This window comes from Orycteropus afer, unplaced genomic scaffold (genome assembly GCF_000298275.1).
Source record: "Orycteropus afer afer isolate SDZICR_OR568_19922 unplaced genomic scaffold, OryAfe1.0 scaffold00017, whole genome shotgun sequence".
In the NCBI taxonomy this organism is placed as follows: Eukaryota; Metazoa; Chordata; class Mammalia; order Tubulidentata; family Orycteropodidae; genus Orycteropus; species Orycteropus afer.
Genome location: NW_006921604.1, coordinates 20,952,560 through 20,975,539, shown reverse-complemented (window position 1 = coordinate 20,975,539; position 22,980 = coordinate 20,952,560). Strand labels below are relative to the sequence as shown.

General features: G+C 40.6%; 1 protein-coding gene across 1 annotated transcript in view; it reads right to left on the bottom strand.

Annotated features, from left to right (window-relative positions):
• NCK2 (NCK adaptor protein 2) overlaps positions 1-22,980 on the bottom strand; it is a 65,275-nt gene that overhangs the window by 12,474 nt on the left and 29,821 nt on the right. The window contains exon 2 of the mRNA XM_007959499.1: positions 6,841-7,562. Within this exon, the coding sequence (XP_007957690.1) occupies positions 6,841-7,562 (722 nt within the window). The remainder of the gene's footprint in view (positions 1-6,840; positions 7,563-22,980) is intronic.

The following is a 22,980-nucleotide window of genomic DNA, read 5'->3' as shown; positions in this document are numbered from 1 at the left end:
ATCACCAACATTATATGGAAAGGAAAGAGACCTTGGATAAGTAAAGCAATATTAAAGAGCAACAACAAAGCAGGAGACCTCATACTCCCTGATCTCAAAACTTGCTACCATAGCCATAGTAGTTAAAACAGCCTGGTACTGGTACAACGACAGACACATAGGTCAATGGAACAGAAACAAGAACCCAGAAGTAAATCCATCTACTTATAGACAACTGATCTCTGACAAAGGGCCCAAAATTCATTACACAGGAAGAAAGAGTCTTTTTAATAAATGGTGTGGACAAAACTGAATATCCATTTGCAGAAAAATGAAACAGGACCCATATCTCACACCATATGCAAAACCAAACTCAAGCTAGATCAAAGACTTGAACGTAAAAACCTAAAACCTTACAGACCATCAACGAAGAAATAGGAACAAACCTAAGGGCCTTAATTCAGGGCATAAATACACTATTGAATATAACTAGAAACACTCAAACACCAGAAGACAAAAATAGATAATTGGGACCTTTTAAAAATTAGACACTTATGCCCATCAAAAGATGAAAAGAGAAAGCAAAGACTGGGAAAAACTTTTTGGCAACAACATATCAGACAAAGGGCTACAATTAATACCACATGCAAATAAAATTTTGCTGAAGATAATTCAAAAATGGTTGCAGCTGTATGCTGACAGGGAACTTTCAGAAACACAAGCTGGATTCAGAAGAGGATGTGGAATGAGGGATATCATTGCTGATGTCAGATAGATCTTGATTAAAAGCAAAGAATACCAGAAAGATGTTTACTTGTGTTTTATTGACCATGCAAAAGCATTCGACTGTCTGGATCATAATAAATTATGGATAACATTGAGAAGAATGAGAATTCCAAAACACTTAATTGTGCTCATGAGGAAGCTGTACATAGACCAGGAGGCTATCATTCGAACAAAACAAGGTGATACTGCATGGTATAAAATCAAGAAGGGAGCATATCAGGGTTGTATTCTTTCACCATACTTATTCAATCTGTATGCTGAGCAAATAACCTGAGAAGCTGGACTATATGATGAAGAACATAGCATCAGGATTGGAGAAAGACTCATTAACAACCTGCAATGAGCAGACGACACAACCTTTCTTGCTGAAAGTGAAAATGACTTGAAGTTCTTACTAATGAAGACTAAAGACTTCAGTCTGCACCATGGATTACACTTTAATAGAAAGAAAACAAAAATCCTCACAACTGGATCAATAAGCAGCATCATGAATCTGCTAACATTTCACAATGTGGATGAACTAAGAGGCCACTATGCTGAGTGAAGTTTGTCAATCACAAAAGGACAAATGTTGTTTCAGAACAGTATTGTAAAAAGCCAAGAAAAGGGTTTCTCAAAAAAAGAAATATTCTTTGGTGGTTGGTTACCAGGGGTTGACGGAGAAGGGAGGGTAAACCACTTACTTACTAGAGGGTTGACACATAGTAACTTTGGTAAAAAAGGCAAAATAAATAAAATAAACACATATTCATAAGAAACTCATACTGTTCACCGTTTAAATGTGTAAGTACTAATCTTCCAAAGGAGCTCTGGTGGCACAGTGCCTAAGGTATTTTTGACTGCTAAGCAGAAGGCTGGCGGTTCAAACTCATCACCCACTCTTTGGAAGAAAGATTTGGGCAATCTACTTCCGTAGTGATACTGCCTCAGAAACCCAAGGAGGTGTCACTGTGAGTTGGATCCGACTCGATGGCAGTGAGTTTGGTTTGTTTTTTTTGGAATCCTCCAACGAGTTAAAAACCTAGAATCCTATCTTACCCATGGGGGAAAAAAAAAGAGAAACAAATGTTAAAACATTAGTGTTTAAATACTATTGTGGGCTATGATAAATGTAAGAAAAGTGTGATCTCTATGGGATCTTTTAAGTCTTACAGATGTAAATGACTTCCTAACCATTAGTTGATGCTATGAAGCTAGATAGGTATTGTAACTTTTCAGACTTCATCATAGCTGTAACCTGTCAGTTTTCGAATCATCTTGAGGAGGAGGAGGGAGAGGAAGGAGGAAAGTTGTTGTTGTTATTAGGTGCTGTCTAGTCAATTTTGTCTCATAGCACTAGCAGGTGACAGAGTAGAATTGCCCCACAGAGTGTCCTAGGCTGTAATCTTTACTAGAGCAGATTGCCAGGTCTTTCTCCAGCACAGCTGCTGGGTGGGTCTGAGTTGCCAGGCTTTTGGTTAACAGTTGAGCATTGAACCATTTGTGCCAACAGGGCTCCTTTGGGGCAATCTAGGAATGATAAACACTGACAACTTAAACAGCTACTATTTATAAATCTACTTACTACTTATTCTTCATTGTAAGTACTGCCTTCTAACCAACATATATTAAATAAATGTGGACAAAATATATAAGGGTATAGGATGAATATACAGATAAATGGTTGGATTTTTGAATTTTCCAGATTTAATAAACAAAGATTTAGCAGGCAGAGGTATGATGATTGAAAATGGAGAATAAGAAAGAATATTTTCTCCTTAGCTGCTAGGAATAAATGCCAATTGCAGATATACAAAGAGAGGAGATCAAAATAAGTGAGAGGAAGGAATATGAAAGAGAACTAAAACAGGTAAAGAATTTTGTTGGTATTTCATTTGTTCATTCATTCATTCACTGATAAAATATGAATTTAACTGATTTCTCTGAAATACTCAGAACTTCATTGACATGGGATATCATAGGATAGGATCATTTTGTTTGTTTGTTTTTCAAAATATGTACCTCTCCCCCTTAAAAAAAAAAAAAAAAAAACACTGACCTCCTAGGACTCAGAGTTGAGTATTATTTTATTCCTTAAAACTCAAAAGTATTAACATGCATCAATATGAAAAATGTCATGTCCCTGAGTTGTAAATGTGGAAGTCATTATTTGGTGAATGTCTTGTGGTATGTGTTTTCACCACCATAAAAGTAAGAACAAAAAATACATAAAAGCATTAAGCATTTTTAAATGAAAAAGATTATATATCAAGAGTCTACTTCATTTATATTGGAATCCCTTAGGATATTCTAAAATAATACGTTCTTACCGTTCTTACTAGTACACTCCAAGTCAAGCTTCCTGTGGCATCCTTCATCAAAGGAAAAGTTTTAGACCCAAAGTTTACAAAAGAGAAAAAGGAAATTAAAATAAAGGCATCTCTGAGACTTACTGGAAAACTGATCTCATCAGAAGTCTTTCCATTCTATACACATCACTACATGATAGGCCAGACTGTGAACCTAAGGGCTCTCTCTGGCCTGGTGGTGGCTGTGAAAACCAGACTCTAATCTTAGAAAGACCAATAAATAGAAAAGATAAAGGAGAAGGAGAATACAGAGAGGGAGACACTGGCAAAAAGCAGAGGCAGCAAACAATGGAAAGAGAATATTCAAGGGAGACCACCAGGGTAGATATGCCAAATGGCAGCAAATAGCAGTGGAGAAGAGCCCTAGTGATGAACAAGAAACAGCAGCAAGGTTGGTAGAGTTGAGCAGTCAGGGGAAACGAAGTAAGCCTTAGAAGTCCCTTCCAGCAGCCCTTGGCACAAGGGAAGCACAACACGAACAGAAAACTCATGCTATAGCAAGATCCACCAGGAAAAAAAAAAAACCTATACATTGTGAGGCCACACGACAGCTTTAAGACCAGGAGCGGACCACTATATGCAGGTTTGACACAAGGCCCAGCAAATTACTGTCAAGGCTAGTTTCTCATCTTCCATCTCCAACCCTCTGAAATCAAAGGGCCACGGCACGTTACAAAAATATCCTAATAGCCACCTGTTAGAAGTACATCCAGAATGCTCGTTGGAAGGGAGAATGGCAAGACTTTGTCTCACCTACTTTGGTCATGTTGTCAGAGGGGAACATTCCCTGGAGAAAGGTATCATGCTTGGTAAAGTGGAGGGTCAGAGAAAAAGGGGAAGACCCTCAATGAGATGGACTGACACAGTGGCTGGAGTGATGGGCTCAAGTATAGCTAGGATTGTGAGGATGGTGCAAGACACAGTAGTGTTTCATTCTGTTGTACACAGGGTTGCTATGAGTCAGAGCCATCTCAACAGCACCTAACAACAGCCACCTAGTGTTGGAGTGCTTGGTTTTCTAAATCAAGGCAGAATGCAAAAAACCTAGAAAGGCTTACATAAAGATGGTGAAAACAAAACTTAAGCAATTAACATTTCTATTATTTTTTAAAAATTAGTTTATTCTCTAATAATGTAAGATAAATAAGACATAGTTAACTGCCATCAAGTCAGCCACCTACCTATGGTGACTCCATGACCAAGGAATAAAATGCTGCCTGGTCCTGCATCATCCCCATGATCAGTTGGGAACTGGACCACTGTGATCCAGAGTTTCCACTGGCTGGTATTTTGGAAGTAGACTGCCAGGTCTTTCTTCCTAGTTCATCATAGTCTGTAAGCTCTGCATCATAGCAACATGTAAGACCCCACTGACAGATGGGTAATGGCTGTGTATGAGATGCACTGGCTGAGAATGAACCTGGGTCTCCCCCATGACAGGTGAGAATTCTACCACTGAACCACCACCCCTTCCCCTCTACTCCACCACAAGACATTAGAGGGTATCAGATTCTGAGATGGAGCCCAGATGGTACATGTATCCCTAACTAGATTTGGACTTTGAGTTCAGACAGCAAAGACCACTGCTGACAGTAACTGCCAGTCCAACAGAGAAGCATTAGATCTTCCCCAAGGCAAACAACCTTTGATGAGTTTTTTCTCATCTAACTACTTTCCAAGGACTTTCCTTTTCTCCTCCAAGACCTAGACAGCAAGAACAATGAATGGGACCAACGTCTTCACACTGTCAGGCTTCTAAGAATTCTCTTCAACTTGACAATTTTAAATGAAGATTATCCTTTTGACTCTGAGTTCTACTTATTCTTTAAGGATTCTGAACCTCCTACTTTATACTATAATTGGTTTTTCAGTGCTTCTTCTGAGTTTCTATTTGACAGAATTAAAAGTATTAGTGTATTTAATTCTTTTAAGGCTCAGACATGATGTAAAGGAAGCTATGCACAGAGCTTACAGGGTGTGAGAACAATTTAAAGTGATGTCTTGCCAGAAATGATAAACTCTTGTGGCTTGATAAGAAAATCTGGGAGTTCACATATCAGATGTAGTTAACTTTCAGGCCCTCGGTGCTTGCTCAAGCAAAGTCTAAGGTTGCAGCAGACTTCACAAAGCTGCTGACTTCATGAAGAATTCCTATTTCCATGACGATGGTGCTTTTTCTGCCTCAAAGAAGAGATCACAGTTGACTCTGTCTCTGAAGGGGAAACATTTCTGTAGCCTTGAATTTCACTCGGATCAGTCAACAGGCAGCTTGAGTATATCCTTATTTATCATGTTATCAACATTTTCAGAGTATGTAATTACTAGTACATAGTATATACTTAACTAGCATTATGTTTTGCATTAAAAAAAAAAGTGAAACTGAAGCCAACTATAATCAATACAATTTAAATATAAAATTGTTGTTGCTTGCTATGGAGTCAGCTTCCCACTCATGCTGACTTTCTGTTTAATGGAATGAAACACTGTCCATTCCTGTGCCATCCTCACAACTCCTGGTGTGTTTGAGGCCAATGAAAACATATGGATAACAACAAATGCAAAATATACTGGTCTCTACCTAGATGTCATATTTGGAAAGAGATGTCAAAAACTGGTTATTTCCATAATGCACATATGTAAAACTTGCCTTGCATGACTGGTCCAGTTCTTCAAGAGAAGCTCAGCCACACATATTAACCATAAACCCTAAAGTTGACTATTGCTAGAAATGGATTTGTTGCTACAAGTCTGATGGACTCAATACCTTGATTCAGTTCACACACACAAACTCATCTCTCTCAAGAACTGTATTTTTCTTTCCAATTCAGTTCGTAAGTGCTCTAAAAGCTTTTTAGAAATGAACTTAGTAGTGCTGCCTGCAGTAGAGATGACCTTGGGATTATATGATTTAAAAAGAAAAACCAACCAACCAACAAAAGGCTGTATCAGAGAGCAGGCACCCATCTCACTGAGAACAATCTCTATGCCTTGGACACAGACACAGAGGGAACAAAACAAATCATAGTGTCTAGGTGAGGATCATTAATAGAATGGGAAACAGTGAAAGAAAATGATACCTGAGTCTGTAGAATTGAAAAGGGCATCAGGAAACTGTAAAAAGAGGCAGAAAGACTTTACAAACTGAAAATGTTTCACTTACCCTTCCATATCCATACATACATCTCTGGGAGAATAATTGGTAACTGAAGAGGTGAGTCAATATATTGAACAGATTTAAGCAAATTATAGGGTTCATACTAAATCTTACTCATCTATCCTAATTAGAGTTCCTAAATATTCTCTATTTCAAGTATATTCACATAAGCTGAAAAGGAAATGGCATAATAAGGTCCTATTGTGCAATCTATCAAAGGTGTATGTCTAGGTGTACGTACATGTATAAATAAAACCAAAAAAGCCAGTTGCTGCTGAGTCAACATGGACTCATGGAGACCCCATGTGTGTCAGAGTAGAACTGTGCTCCACAGGGTTTTCAGTGGCTGATTTTCTGGAAGATCTCCAAGCCTTTCTTCTTAGGCACCTCTGGGTGGACTTGAACCTCCAACCTTTTGGTTTGCAGCTGACATCATCAGCCATCTGCACCACCCAGGCCTCTCAATGTACGTATGTATACACACACACACACACACACACACACTTATCTTTACTATTTTATCTCAAAAACACCAATGAGCTGGGCAAAATTCAGAGACTGGCAGGGACTTACCGAAGATTCACTATCTCTAATGAGGAAGTCCCCTTCCACACCCCGCTCATTCAGGGCGCACTCTGCCTGGTGCCGCGTGACGTTCCCATAGTACCACTCTCTCCCTGCGAACCGTCCAGTGGCTGAAGGTCCGGTGTAACTTATCTGAGGCGCATGGGAAGGGTATAGGGCTGGCCCGTCACTAAGGACTACCACGTAGTTTTTGGGAACAAGGCCAATCTGCCCCCGGGAATTTTTACATTTCCACCATTCTGGGTCATTTTCAGGTTTTTCAATCACTTCCATTGTTTCTCCCTTCTCAAAATTGAGTTCCTCTTCGGTCACGGAGCTGAACGGGTACAGTGTCTGAACCACATGGAGGACTCGCATGCCCTGGCCGTTACTCATGGAGGCACCCTTCCGTAAGCTCAAAAAGCTCGGGGAATCTGCAGTTGCTTCATCTACCTCCTCCATGACATAGTTCGAAGGAAACCAACCGATCTGTCCATTGTAGCTTCCTCGCCACCAACCATCACTGCACTTTTCCATGACGATGACCCGGGACCCTTTCACCAAGGAAAGCTCATCCTCCCTCTCCGCAAGATACGCGAATTTCACGTAGGCCGGGATGTTGAGGTCATAAATGCGGTCAGCACTGCTGCCGTTGGAGGGATATTCCGCATCCGTACTCGGTGTCGGGGAGGCGTCTCTTGCACTTGTTTTCCTTTTTGTTTTACCAAGGCCTGTGAAAACACAGGGAAGGGCTTAGTGGGCACTCAAAGCAGTAGATGTACAAAAAAGAAACATACTAAGTTTTTTAAAATGGTTAAATAATTAGTATTTGTCATGATAAATAAGGTTGTGATACAATTCCTCTGTCAATAGAACACAAAGGGGAAAAAAATCAACTGACTACAAACTACAACTGCCATCAGGAAAATAAAATTTTGACAAACACCTTGTGCATTGTGAAATTACTAAAAACTGCGAGTTACTAAAATTGATCATTCTCCTTTACTCATAAAAACATGCCAAAGTACTAGCAACACAAAACGTAACACAAATAGAAAGTTAGTTTCATTCTGAAATGAGGATACACTTTTAGAGAATTCCTGTGCCACTCAAATAACATACAAAGGCATAGGCAGAACATCCTCCATGTTCTTGTACTGGATGAAAAGCTGAACTAAAGGAATTCAAAGATCTGCTCCATCTCTAAGATAGCCTATGTGTTAGCAAACAAAGCTTGCACTCCCCTGTTCTGCCCCTCTCTGAGAGTCTAGCCCTCCTCCTCTTCCACTCCTATGACATTTAATGCCTGATTTCACATGGCTGCCTGAGAGCATAATGGGCCCTACTGGACAAGGAGGACACTACTCACCTTTCCTCTGTTCCTTAAATTCTTTTCTTTCAAAACACTGGACTAATTTCCCACAACAGGTTGTGATGAGTAAATTAGGAGAGATCAGCTGATATGTTAAATTTAAAGCTTAATTTTTCATATTGTGATTCAAAGCCCATTAAAACAAAAACAAAACCAGTTACCGAAGAATTAATTCCAAGTCACAGTGAGCCCAAGTATGTCAGAGCAGAATTGTGTTCCATAGGGTTGTCAATGTCTGTGATCTTTTGGGAGCGATCTCTAGTGGCCTGGTGTTAAGTGCTCAGCTGCTAAGTGAAAGGCGGTGGTTCCAACCCACCAGCCTCTCTGCAGGAGAAAGACGTGGCAGTCTGCTCCCATGATGATGACAGCCCAGGAAACCCTATGGGGGCAGTTCTAGTAAGAACTGACTTGATGGCAATGGCAATGGGTAGATTGCCAGGTCTTTCTTCCAAAGTGCCTCTGTCTAGATTCAAATTCCCAACTTTTCGATTAGTGGCTGAGCACTTTACCATTTGTGCCACTCAGGAAATCCCGAAACCCACCAGAGAATCATAAAATCACCTTAATGGACTGTTTACCTTTTTTTTAAGGAAATAAAAAAAATCTTAGAATGCATCAAACATTGTTAGGATAAATTTGTTTCTTCAGTTAAATATATGAGTATGTCGCAGGCTGTAATGCGAAATGTATTGCTTCTATAAATGAGGAAAAAAGTTTGAAAAGTCCTGAAGTGAAAATACTTTAAGCCAGTTGAAACATGCACAGAATTTTCGAACATTCTCGAGAAGGGAGCCCAGGGGAGAAGGCATGCCAGCCACAGAGCTGGGAATGTACCATGGGGGCTCCTGAACTTTTCCTACCACACAGCTGCTTGCCTATCAGCTCTGTCAAAACCTTAGTCTAACTCAGATTCTGTATGAAAGTTGTGGCCACTTGCAGCATTTTTTTTCCTCTACAAAATGACACAAAAGCATTTTCATGGGTAACTTATACCTCTCTCTCCTATGATTACTCAAACTAGAATGAAGACGACTGGACCTTAGAATTAATTTTGCTTTTACTGTCTTGTTGAGCATGTGTGAAATCATGAGGTTACGTGGATTAAACTGTTGCATCACTTATCCTCTACTGTGAAGAGTAGTCTGCTGCTTTTTAATGCAGACCTGCCCAGGGTCTGAGATTCCACTGCTCTGAAGCTACTACTCTGTGCCACCCAGCAGAGCGAGTCAGGATGAAAGGCAGTCAGATGAGTGAAGCACGTGCGGTTTGCACTGCACTGCTGGAAAGTAGTCATTCACAGCGGTTCTAAAGCAAAAATATCAATTCCTCTAAGTTAATGGCATCTATCATTTCTTTATGTACCACAGCATTTTACTCAACTGTTTGGGAAGTACAAGAGAAACCTGGCATATTGGACCAAGTGTTTAAATTTAGATTTCTACAGAGTTAACTTGCTTCCTATGAAAACATGAACCTCTGAGAATCTGAGAAGAACTAATCCTTTCATGTGTTTTCAAATGTTCGCCTGAGCAGTTAGAGAGCCCTGTGATAATTTCACAGCTTCAAAATCCAGAAGGCAGATGACTCACAGAAGTAAACTCCTGGTTTACTTCTTGTTGTTATATGCTGTCGAGTCGGCCCTGACTCATAGCGACCCCTCCTTGGGTTTCCAAGGCAGTATCACTATGGAAGTAGGATTGCCCACCCTTCCTTCCAAGGAGCGGCTGGTGGGTTAGTGGTGCCTAAAGCTCAGTCATGAAGATATATGAAACTCATAAAACAGTCAATGTGTTGATGCAGCAATGACCAGGCAAAGTATCATTTTTATTGTTAACAAATATTTCAAGAAATAACACTGAAAAAAACACTTCAATAGACCTTTTCAAACCTTTGAGCCAGGAAACACTACTTGAGGAAATACCTACTGAGGAGCAAGTTTTGGAGAATTCATCATGATATAAAGATAAAGGTGACAAGATTACCAGAAAAGGCAACACTACTAGAGCCTGCCTATCATAATACCGTATGCTGTACCTTGTACTTACCGTAACACTTTATAACTTATTTGTGAATATATTATTTTATCTGATGACTTTTTATAAACATGAGATAATCTGAGTCAACTAATCCAACCACTGAGTTCTTGCCATGAGCCAGGCACTATCCTAGACACTGGGGAGAGGGAGAGAAACTAGACAGGCAGGTTCCCAGCCCCTGCAAGGAGCTTACACTTCTCTGTCAAAACTGTAATAGTCTACAAAGCAAATACACAATGGAAAATTAACCCATTTTGCTCTAATGTGACCCAACTAGTCTTTAAGGCAACTGTGGATGGTATCACTGCATGGAGGCTGAGAGCAGAGCCCTTGGAATCCTACCTCTGCTACTTACTAGCTCAATGTTTTTGGGAAAGATATTTAATCTCTCTGTGTCTTATCTTTCTTACCTATAAAATGTGGACAACAATTATATAAATTCAGATTATGTATAGAAAGTATTCTGTGAATGGTAATAATTAATAACCTTATTAACTCAGAGGAGACTTCAGGGTTCTTTTTCTGAGAGTGCTGTTTTATCAAAAGAGGGCCAAAGTCTTCTTTAAAAGCTCCTGGTCACTAGTGCTAGGTGCTCATCAATATAGAAAGCGTATCTATCAGGTTTGGCCCTTGGAAAACATCCTTCCATGGGAGTTATGTCAGTTGCCAGTGCTGTGGAATTCAAGAGGCAGGTATCTGGGAATAAGGACGGGACCTGCTTTATTGGCACCTACATCATCTGAACCCTTACAACATTCTCTGAAGATGTGGATATTCTGATTTTTGCAGATGAGGAAACCAAGGCGTAAAGAGATTAGGGAACTGTCCCAAACACACAGCCAATAAAGTGGCACAGACCTTTATGTTCATTAAATATCTATTTAATCCATAATATTCCAGAAGAACAGTTCTGTTAGAGACTGATTTGTAACATGAGTTCCATGGCAAATACATGATCATTTGCAATACAATTTCTATGTGAAAATACATCTGGGATTCTGAACTAGGGTGACAAGAACTTACTTGTACCCTTTCTCTCTATTGCTCTCCCAAGCAGGAATAAACCTTTCTTCAGGTTCTAGGGAATTAATGTGGCCCCTGTGTCGGGGGTGGGAGTAGGGCTGGGGCTTAGTTGGTGAAGATTTAGTATAAAAATGTGTAGCATGAGTATAAAGCCAGGGGCTTCCAGAATAGCAGATAGATAGGCTGGGACAAAGAATTGGGGAGGGGGGTAGTTTTCTGGGGAAAAATATGTAAATGGGACCAAATTACTTGGGCTACTGTGAAAAGGGGATGTTATTTCTCCTTCTTTTTCCCTATTTGCTTTCTTGGCCTGGTTCTGCCCAATGATCAGAGCCAAGGTAATCTGAAACAGAAGGAATAAGAGAGACCCTGAAGTGTTGACAAAGGATTTAACTTTGCTCCTGCCCTTCCCCCTGTGAGGAATATTGGGGGAAATAGCTAAAAACCTGAGAAGCCAGGGGGAGGGAGTAGCAAAGTGATTAGGTAGGTGTCTCAGGTGGGAAAGGGAATGGGAGAGAGGGAAGAAAGAAAACCAATAGGATGGCTATTCTGAGTGAGGAAATTAAATGAACTTCAATCTGTGAGCCAGGGGTTACCTGAAATACAATGATTTATGTGGGAACAGGCTCAAGGGGTCAGCAACCTCCCATCATTCTCTTGATGTCTGTACTTAACCTGCAGTCACAAGAGCACCCACGTTACAGCTATGAGATTTGAAATGGAGGGGTATGCATGTTCACGTACATCTACCAGAGAACAGTGTTCCTACATACCCCAGAAAGCAAGTCAGAAGACAGAAGTGTACATGAACTCCAGGTCTCCTATTGCCCTTAAAACCCAGACCCCAAGTTGTCCAAGCCTCCAAGGGAATTTCTCCAACTTGAAGGCAAACTCATTACCTTTCAGCAAAGAGGTAACATGGGCATTCCTTTGCTTCCTACTTTCTTTACATTTTTTTCTATACATCTTCTATTTCATTTTTTCTTTCATTAAAGTCCTATTGTCTACTTCTTCTAGGTATAAACTTCAATGCTTTTTTGTTCTTAACAAGAATAACATGATTGTTTTATAATTTTACATATTTTTAAATATTAAATGCAAATCATCACACCCATTCCTTAAGAACTCAGGCCATATATACCTAATATAACTAAACCTTAACTTACCAAAGCTTAACTAAAACCAAAAAACCAAACTCACTGCCATCGAGTCAGATCTGACTGATAGCAACCCCTTCTTGGGTTTCCGAGGCGGTATCACTACGGAGGTAGATTGCCCAACCTTTCTTCTGAGGAGCAGCTGGTGCCTTAGGCACTACATCACCAGAGCTCCTCCCGTTAATCAGTCTTCTATTCATCCCATATTTTGGGGTACACCACATTTTGGAGCAACATTCTAGCACTTTTCTTTGAGGCTTGCTCATCTGGGACCCAATCATGTAGTCCTCATACAGCTCCAGCTGTAAACAATAAGATCTTTAGAAGACCAGGCCCAATGGCAGGCACACATACATTCAGGTATTCAGGTACTTGAGGACTTACTCTGTGCAAGATGCCTAACAAAAAAAAAAAAAAATCAAACCCACTGCCATCGAGTCAATTCTGACTCACAGCCACCCTCACTGGGTTTCCAAGGTGGTAAATCTTTATGGAAGTAGATTTAGATTGCCTCATCTTCCTTTCATGGAGTAGCTGGTGGGTTTGAACCAACAACTTTCTAGTTAGCACCCAAATGCTTTGGGCACTATGCTACCAGAGCTCCTTTTCAAGATGCCTAGACAACTTCTATTACTGAAATGTTGCATTTACAACAGAGGCAGGGATTTGGACAAGAGCTCAAGAGAGGTGTCTTTCTCAATTTTAGCCAGAAAACTTTGTTTTGAGCATTTTGGTTAGAGATGCTTCTGCTGCTTGCTTCGGATAAATCATATTATGGGTTTGAACATCTAGAATGCAGCACTGCAAAATCTTTCTAAAAGTCGGCCGTGCTCTATTAGGTGAGGTTAAGTAACTTTTTTTTTTTTTTGCCAAGTAATGACTTTCTCAACAACTTTCCCAATAATGTATAAACTACAACACCTTTGCATGAAGAGACCCTGAAACAAAGAAGAAATGGAAATCACTGTGGGGGGGAAAAAAAAACAAGATGCTGCTTTATGACCAGGATTTTAGCTTTTACATTGAAGATTAAGCCCTGAAATCATCTCAATTCCTTCACATTTATGGTCACAAAATTGTGGTATAAAAACACTAGGAGAAACTGTAGAGGTCAACTCAGTCAGATATTTTCAGGCGGCTGCTGTGAGGCTGAGGCCCAGATTGTGTGCTGCCAAGGGGACTGGCGAGCAGAAGATCCCGCAAACTCCTGCCTCAGCCACAATCACAGCAGACCCAACGTTCTGTTTACTCTACGCAGGGGTCCCTGGCAAGAAGTGGTCGATAGAAGTGCTCCACAGATAAGATGGGTGACAGTCTCATGGAGTATGACCCTTGTATCCAAGGCCTCACCAGCTAGCCAGCAGCCAGCCTGGGACCCAGCTTCAAGAGCTCAAACATCCATACTCAGAGCTCTAGGATGGACCAGGTTTGAGCTAAAAGAGAATCTGAACAAGTTGTCAAGGAGCCACCACTATAGCTGTCACATTGAAGACCAGCCAAATTTGGGCAATTGAGCTCTGTTTATCTACATTTAATAATAATAATAACAACAACAATAATAACAACATGTCCATCCTTAGGAATAATCTTTCTTACTCTGTGAGCTGACAGTATAATTTAATTGGCAAACAGCCAAGTTAAATTTAAAGGTAAACTATACCATTCTACTTTTGTGATGATTTTCTGGCATCAAACTATTGGATCTCGGAGTTACATTTTTATTGATGATAATAAGCACATTTTAACTTTCTGGAATAAAATTACATACATTAAAGACTGACTTCTAATAAAAGATTGAATATGTCATCCATTATTAATGCTTGTAATTCTAAAGTCAAAATCTTTTATATAATCCTTTTAAGATAAAGGATGTTATAGCAGATGACTTTAAAACATGTTCTGTCATTTTCCAGTTAGAGTTTTAGAGATTTAAAATAAAATTTCAAACAAATTTGACAGCTCAAATATATATTCAAGCAAATTCACTTATACACAGTACACTTAAAGTTTTAGGAGCTCTAGGAGCTCTCGTGGCATAGCACCTAAGGCACTTGACTGCTAACCGTATGGCTGGCAGTTCAAACCCACCAGCCACTCCTCAGAAGGAAAGTTGGGCAATCTACTTCCATAGTGATACTGCCTCAGAAACCCAAGGAGGGGTCGCTATGAGTTGGGTCTGACTCAATGGCAAATAACAACATGGCAAAATTTTATTTTTGTTACTAATCAGACCTGTATTGCAAATCGTATTTAACTAGAGAACTTCCTCATATTTAAAATTCCATTTGTACTATGTTAACCAAACTCACTGCTGCTGAGATGGATTCAACTCATAGCAACACCTCCTTGGGTTTCCAAGGCAGTATCACTATGGAAGTAGATTGCCCCACCTTCCTTCTGAGGCGTGGCTGGTACATTTGAATTGCAGTCAAATCCCTCAGGCACTGCGCCACCAGAGCTCCCATACTAAGTTAAGCATGAGAAAAAAAGAAAACAAAATCTACTACCATCAAGTGGATTCCAACTCATAGTGACCCTATAAGGACAGAACAGAACTGTTCCATACGGTTTTCCAAAGCTGTAATTTTTATGGAAGTAGATTGCATCATCTTTCTCCTGCAGAGTGCGTGGTGGGTTCAAACCACCAACTTTTCAGCTTTAACCACTGTACCACCAGGGCTCTGTAAGTTAAGCACAGAAGTTATTCATTTGTGATGTTTTGCTCTGATTAGAATCTAATCAGAGCAAAACAATTATAAAAAATCACCTAAAAATTATAGAAAGTTTCTACTATTAAATGCTACGGAGATAAGATGTGATTAGGGTACAAAGTAAACAAATTAAGAATTAGGATATATTTAATGTTTGGCTTCTAATAGCTTTTCATGTTATTCTACATTCATTTAATTTGCATTTACTTTTTTAGATATGCTGGTAAGATTAGCTTCCAGTGCAAAGATTTATGATAAAAATATTTGAATGTCTATAGGGAAAACACACTACAGGCTTTTGTTGTTGTTGTTGCTGAAAGGGTGGCCATTTAAGATTAATATCACACTTCTCCTTTTTTTAAAATCTGTCCAGCATCCTTTTTCTCTTCCTGGTATTGAATGAAACTCCTCTCTTCACAGAGGAGCCCGTTCCATGTGACTTTGGCAGGGCTGGTCCCATGTCTGAGCTGTCTCCACCCTTGCTGGGCCATGAGGGAGGACATATTGGCTAGCATTAAGTGCTGTAGTTAAGGGAAGACCATAGCACTGAAGCTGCCAGCAGCCATTGGCTCACCCTAGTAGAGGTCTAAGTGAAGAATGAAGAGGCAGAGATGAGCTGGAACCAGGCACAGAAAGACAAAGAACCTTGGTAACATGAGTCAAGTCCATGTATGTCAACAATTTCTTGTTCTAAATTTTCTTTTTCGCTCTAGTTACGTTTGAGTGGACTTTCTGTCACTTATAAGTAAGAGCCCTAACTAAAAATAAAATTCCTCATCCCCCATCCTCCCTCCTCCTCCCCCTATCTCCCTTCCTTAAATATGCCAAACTGTTTGATTCCCATTTGGAAAAATGATATATTTTGGTATGTATGTAGAAAAGAACATAGTTCTGGACCATGTGGAGTGATGGTAGACAGACCAAACATCCATTCTAGCATACATGATCAACCAGTGGGGCATTGAGCATTATGTCCCAGAAAACCTTGGTTTAAGACATTTACATTAAGGGCTGTCATGAGAAATCTGTGATAGTGGGTGTCCACAGATATTAATTATCCTCACCAACCAAGGCAATCTAACCTCCCTTGCCTTGGGGGCTATCAGATTTGACTCATCATGGGCCCAAATAAATTCACTTTGGTTCAGTGTCTTAGCACAGATTGCCAGAAAGACCATTGAGAGGTTCAAGAGAGGAACAGTACAAACCTCAGGATGATTCTGAATTTAAGTCAAAATAGACTCAAGTATAAATGCCACCACCAGGTTGTTTCAGTCAACATTTACTCTTGTCACACAGAGGCTCAAACATATACTAACTGGGGCTTACTGGGGCGGGGGGAGTGAAATCTGGAAGAACAAGTGAAGCTCCCCTGGCAGCTGGGAGAGGGCATTCAATGATACTGGTCTGGATCTCCACTACAGGCCTAAGTATGACCACCTGGGGCAGCCAAAATGCCTGCCTCCCCAAAAAGAGAATCCTGAGGCTCTTACTGAACAAATGATGTGGCCAGTTTGGGCAAATGAGATGTGGGGAAAAGGTTATTTGTTCTGGGGTTTCATCATACCATTGCAGAATTCTCCTTAATAGCAAACAGCATGTAAAGAACAAACTTTCAGGGACCTCTGACAGACCTCAAATGGGCCTCAATCCCTCCTAGAATGTTATCTCTGGGTTTGGCCATCAATCCACAGTAACACCTACGAATGCCACCTGGAATTGATGGTCTGTCTCTTGTTCATTGTTTACTGCTTAGCTCAAGGGAAAGAGCGGAGAACTGAACAGACAGATACCTGGCCTCCTGAACCTTATAGATTGGTACAAGAGGGAGTCATTAAAACAAACCAAAATTTCAAAATAATGCCAAACTCTGACAAGCCTAATGAAGGATAAGAGAGCAGGGAAGTCCTCTCTGAGAGGTAAAGCCCAGGAACAGGAAAGGAAGTGCACGCAGACAGAGAAGAGAGGAAGCATGGGGACTGTAAGCAGGAAGAAAAGCTCGAACACTCAAACTTTTGAGGCAAGGCTTCAATGTGGAGAGCAAGGGAAAGAGAGGGCCATAGAATGAGGCCAGGGAATAGGCAGGGGTCACAGCTGGCAGCAGGTTTTATAGACCAATTTAGTAACCACAGAAAAGAGAACGCAGCAGGGCAGAGGCAAAGACTTTGCCAATCGAAGTTGGCAGAACCATGTCAAGCAAAGCAGAAAGTCTGTCAACCTATCTTTCTCCTTCTTAATGTCCTGCTGATGAAAAAAATTCTTTATCTGACACTTAACACTCACCATTAGGAAGTCAATATTCCTAAGAAAAAAGAAATTCTACATTCCTAGTAACTACTGAAGCAAAGGACTAAATGCATCCTTGATGGATTTTCCAGGTCTTCCAAGTCTCTCTTTGGGCATTACTCTCATATTTTCATTTGCATAAAACCATAGCCCTTTTCCAAACCCAGTCAACAACAACTGTCATTGTTGTTGCTGTTAGGTGCCACAACAATTTTATCCATGATCTATGAGGTCTCCAACAAGACCGGAAAGTGTATTCTTTTGATGACACAGAGGAGGTTAAGAGTTGGGTATAAATTTAGGCCAAGATACTTTCTTCCTCTAATAAATAGTTTGAACCGTAGCTTTAAAAAAATGAAAGCCAATGTCCTTCCCAAAAGCTTAGTCAGCTTCATCTCCCTAACCAGACTGAATTCAACACAGCCCATGGGCAAAGGGCCTGGGTAGATCAGCAGGACACCAGGGCCGTGTGTAAGTAACTTGCTGTGGGTGTTTCCTCCACAGTAAAATGATGACTGATCTCAAAAACCCACTTGCTTCTAAGATCCTAAAAGAGTACCACAATAATGTGATCTCAGTCTCTGGTCTTGTAGAGGTCTTTCTCCCCCAGACCCTGGCCAGCACTTATCCACCTGCCTCACTGCAATGTATTCATCCATCTGCAAACATGTTCAGTCATCTTTGTGTCCTCAGGGCCTGACATGGGCAGGCATTCAATAAATGTTTGCTCAGTTAACCAATTTCACTTCCTATCTAATCACCACTATTTCACATGCACTCACCAGTCCTTCCAGAGGAATTAGATCTCTTCCCTGATACCATCTGTCTTGCTAGGAGTGTTAAAAGATAGCTTAATTATGAGCAGACAAATATCATAAGTAGCAAACTTCCTAAGTACACATCATGCTAACCTCTTCCCAAAAACTATTCCTCCCTTCCACCCATCAACAAAAATTTAAGAACTCCTTAGGGATCAACTTTCAGCCAAACAATAGACAGGCCTATAACACCTGGGAAGAATGTACTCCTCAGAACAATCAACCATTTGAGGCCCAAAGGGCAGCATCTGCCCAAAAACAAAGCTCAGAAGGCAAGAAACTGGAGGAAAGCAGCATGAATAGAAATTGGGAACCCAGGGAAGAATGCTGTTCCACTGAGAGGACTGCAACCAATGTCATGGAACAAAATGTGGACAAACTGCTGAATGGAAAACTAATTTGCACTGTACACTTTCGCTCAAACCACAATAAAAAGTTAAAAAAAAAAAAAAATTGAGACTCTACTATGCGCCAGGCAGGGAGCTCTGGTAGCATAGTGGCTAAGACACTTGCCTGCTAACCAGACGGCTGGCGGTTCAAGCCCACCAGCCACTCCTCGGAAGGAAGGTTGGGCAATCCTACTTCCGTAGTGATACTGCCTCGGAAACCCAAGGAGGGGTCGCTATGAGTCGGGGCCGACTCGACGGCACATAACAACAACAACAACAACATGCGCCAGGCACTCATAACCTCACAAGTCAGTGAAGCAGTGATGAGGGGTGGTAAGAGTGCTGGTCTTACTGGGTTTGTCTGAGATATAGCCACGGTACTACTTTTTCCTCATACATCGCTATCCTCAGGAAGGTCCCTATCTCAAAGCTGTTTTGCTTTCTTCTCATTTTCAATTTTGATTGAATTTGGTAGATATAATTTTACTGTTTCTAGGCATGTGCAATTTAAGTGTATGCCCTTTACTCTATAACGAACAGCTCTACTGTTTGCCATATACAACTCTCGATGTCAGGAGTAGGGGTGGTTGTGGTGGTACACGACAGGAGGAAAAATGGAAGATAGAGAACTTTCCACTCCTGAAGAAAACTCACACTGATGGCGTAGGGGATGCCACCTGAAGGAGGGATCTATGCCAGGTGGTCTCTTTCCCCAGTGGACAGGTGTACTGGAAAGAGAGGTTATCAGAGGCAAAGAGGCCCATCCTTCCTACCACAGACAATGTACGTGTCCAGGGCTGTGAACTATCTGAATTTCTATCCCTGGTCATAAAAAAGCCCACCCACTGGTTTTCAAGCAGGCAAATACCACCACCAAATTTTTAAGCCTGAAAAAAATATTTTAGAAGATTTTACATCAAATGTGAAAGTGAAATGGTAACACAGATGTCAATGAAAAGAATTTAAAAATTTTTAATTATAATTTCTAATTAAAAATATATATTTAGTACCTCTCAACCCATATACTTGATCCATTAGCATGAGAACTTCTGAATATGCAAAACAGTGTACTAGATGTGGCAAGGATTAAACATAACATTCTGAACCAATAAAGTGTCAATGCACTGGCAAAAATTCAACATGCATGCAACTTTTTAAGACCACACCAACTAAACAAAATGAAACAAAATAAAAACCAGTAAAGGGATATAGCACATTCATGGAAAAATATGCAGGTGGAATGTGGTTGGCAAAGACACAACCTGATTCAGACAAATCACAAAAAAAGGAAGATACAACCTGAATCGTACTTCAGTCAAATTTCACACCCAAGCTCCAAGTCCACCTTCCACATATACTAGCTTTTGAGCTTGGTAATTATATAACTTCTCACTGCACTTCAGTTTCTTCATTTTCAATATCAGGATATAGAGTCCATGGGTAATGTAAACAATTAATGCACTCACCTGATAACCAAAAGGTTGGTAGTTTGAGTCTACTCAGGGGAGCCTCAAAAGAAAGGCCTGGCAATCTACTTGCCAAAAAATCAGGCACTGAAAACCCTATGGAGCACAGTTCTACTCTGACACTCACAGGACCACCAACAGTCAGAAGTGACTCAATGGCAAACGGTACAAGTAATAAGAGGACACAGACAGCATGTACCTTGTAGGGCTGTTGTGAAGGTCAAATAACGAAAATCTAGCACACAGGAAAAGCCCAAACATTAGTTGTTGTTGTGTTTGTTAAGGAGCTCTGGTGGCAGTAAGGGCACTGGGCTGCTAACCAAAAGGTCAGCAGTTTGAACCCACCGGTTGCTACCCAGGAGAACAATGAGACAGTATGCTTCTTAAAGATTTATAGCCTTGGAAACCCCGTGAGGGTTGCTATGAGTCAGAATTGACTCAATGGTAGTGGATTTGGTTTGGTTTGGGTTGTGTTGTGTTTATTGTTAATATTGTTATTTCATCTAATTGTCTATCCTTTATGATTGGGGGCTGATGAAGTGGACAAAAGACCAGGTGGTTCTTTTAGTTATTCTAAAATAGAGATGTACACTTATCTGTTTCTTTCTCTAAAATGCTCCTCATGGACAAGTCTAATCTCATCCCTCTTGGAACCAGGAGCAGCTGAAGGTCCTTAAGGACTAGGAGGGCTCCTATGGATAGTCACAGCAAGTACAACTCAATCAAAGCAAAATGATCCTCAACTTTGGGAGCACAATTTTTTAATTAAAGATGGGCAAGAGAGCTCGGTGGAATCTCAATTGCTTGGACAAGATAAAAAACTAAAATGTCAAGTCCTATATGACCTTCTACCTGTTCATGTTCCAGAAGGTCACTGATGTAGCTGGGCTACTGCTGCTTCCTCACCCTCATCTATCTCTGGCTTTCAGCAGAAAGTGTCTCAGCCTGGCACTTGAAATGCCTGGTGCTGGTTTTGCTGTGCAGTAGCTCTGCAACCTTGAACAAGTCAAAGTCACTTAGCTTACCTGGGTCTCAAATGCCTCATTTTCACAGAAAAGCTATGGGCCAGGTTCCTTCCAAAGCCCTTTCTGGATCCTAGAATTCTATAGCTAGCCTTAAATATAGAAAAAAAAAAAAATTTCATTTTCTAAACAAAACTGTGCACGAGGCCACAAAGAAAAAGTACCAAACACCCAGAGAAGAACCACAGTGGAATCAAGTGGTCATTTTTGGCACACAAAACCAACATTTGCCACTTCAGTATTTTTCTTAGCACACTAAGTTAAATATTACAGATCTAATCACTTTCGCAGAATCTGGATTCAGAAGTAGGGAGCAGAAAGTCATGAGTTATGAGCAAAAAAGTAACAATGGCTTAGAGGAGCAGATTCCAGGGACAGACTTCTTGACATAAAATAACTTGAGTCAATGCAGGTTGATGTGCAGAAAAACACCCCAGCCCCACTTGCACTGTCTGAAGTCTACCACCAAGACCTTGGTTTATCTTGGTCATGCAAGATCCCTACAGATGCCTGGTACCCTATGTTCCAGAGAGGGATGGTGGGCAGTAGGCAGTGGGCTTTTCAGCAGGCAGCAGAAGGAGGGTCCAGAAGGAGGTACCTATACCCAATAAAAGAGGGCTCAGCAATAAACATCTAAACAACATTGTTGGAAAAAGATCCGTACTCTCTACCCCCACAGCTGCCCCCAGGGAACAGACACTAAAATTTAATGGAGGAAAGGAACATTTTAGACATATGGATAGAACCTAAAAAAGAGAGCATGCCATATGGGGAAATGTAGTCAGAAAGATGTTAAGAAGATTTTGCTTTAATTCCTAAGCATTTGGAGTGCATGTTTCTCTACTCCAAAATTTAAAGCTCCCACTTGAGTAACTCTTTAGTCAGGACAGGTGTTCTCCATGCTCTTTAGAAAGCTGAAGCAGAGTAAGATCATTTTAATAAGATGCAATCAAGATGCCAGTTGCTGGGAAACAAACTGGGCAGCACTTTACCTGATGTTCTTGTCCTTTGTCAGGACTTGAGAGGTCATTGCTCCACCCAGTGGGCAGAGCAATTTGGATTTGCTGTACCCACATGTATAACTCCACCTAAGAGGAGTTGGCAAGTCTACACCAGCTTCTCCTTAGTTTTATAAAGGTGCAGAACCCCCTCTTCATTTCCCGTTGTCTCTTCTGGGTTTTTCTCCACTAGTATTCTTTCTAATAACAATCTGTGTCTATTTTCTCTCTAATTATCCTCCCACTAATCTGTTGTGATTTGTTTTACAGTTTTGGTTCCAAATACTTACAAGCTTATGATATACAAAAACAGATCCAAGTTTATTTTTGGTGGCTGGCACCACAATTACTGTAAAAAAAAAAAAGGTTCCATATTATGTGGGCAATAGATTTGGCAAGCTATTTCCATTATAAATGATCTTGCAACACAAAATTTAAATTGTGATACATTATATTTAGTTCATGTTAGTTCAATGGCAAATTATACAACAGAGATTCCAAAAAAGTAAACCTGAAGTGCTAAATGGAACTCTACAAACATACAGAATCCTTGGAGAAGAGATAATAAGCAATTTCAAATTGAGATGTCTTATTTTTTCATGTGTTGTTGTTGTTGTTAGGTGCCGTCAAGTCGTTTCCAACTCATAGTGACCCCATGCACAGCAGAACGAAACACTGCCCGATCCCGTGCCAGCTCCACAATCCCTACTATACTTGAGTCCATCATCGCAGCCACTGTGTCAATCCATCTTGTTTAAGGCTTCCCCCTCTTTCGTCGACCCTCCACCCTACCAAGCATGACATCCTTCTCCAGGGAATGGTCCCTTCTTACAACATGACCAAAGTAGGTGAGACGAAGTCTGGCCATTCT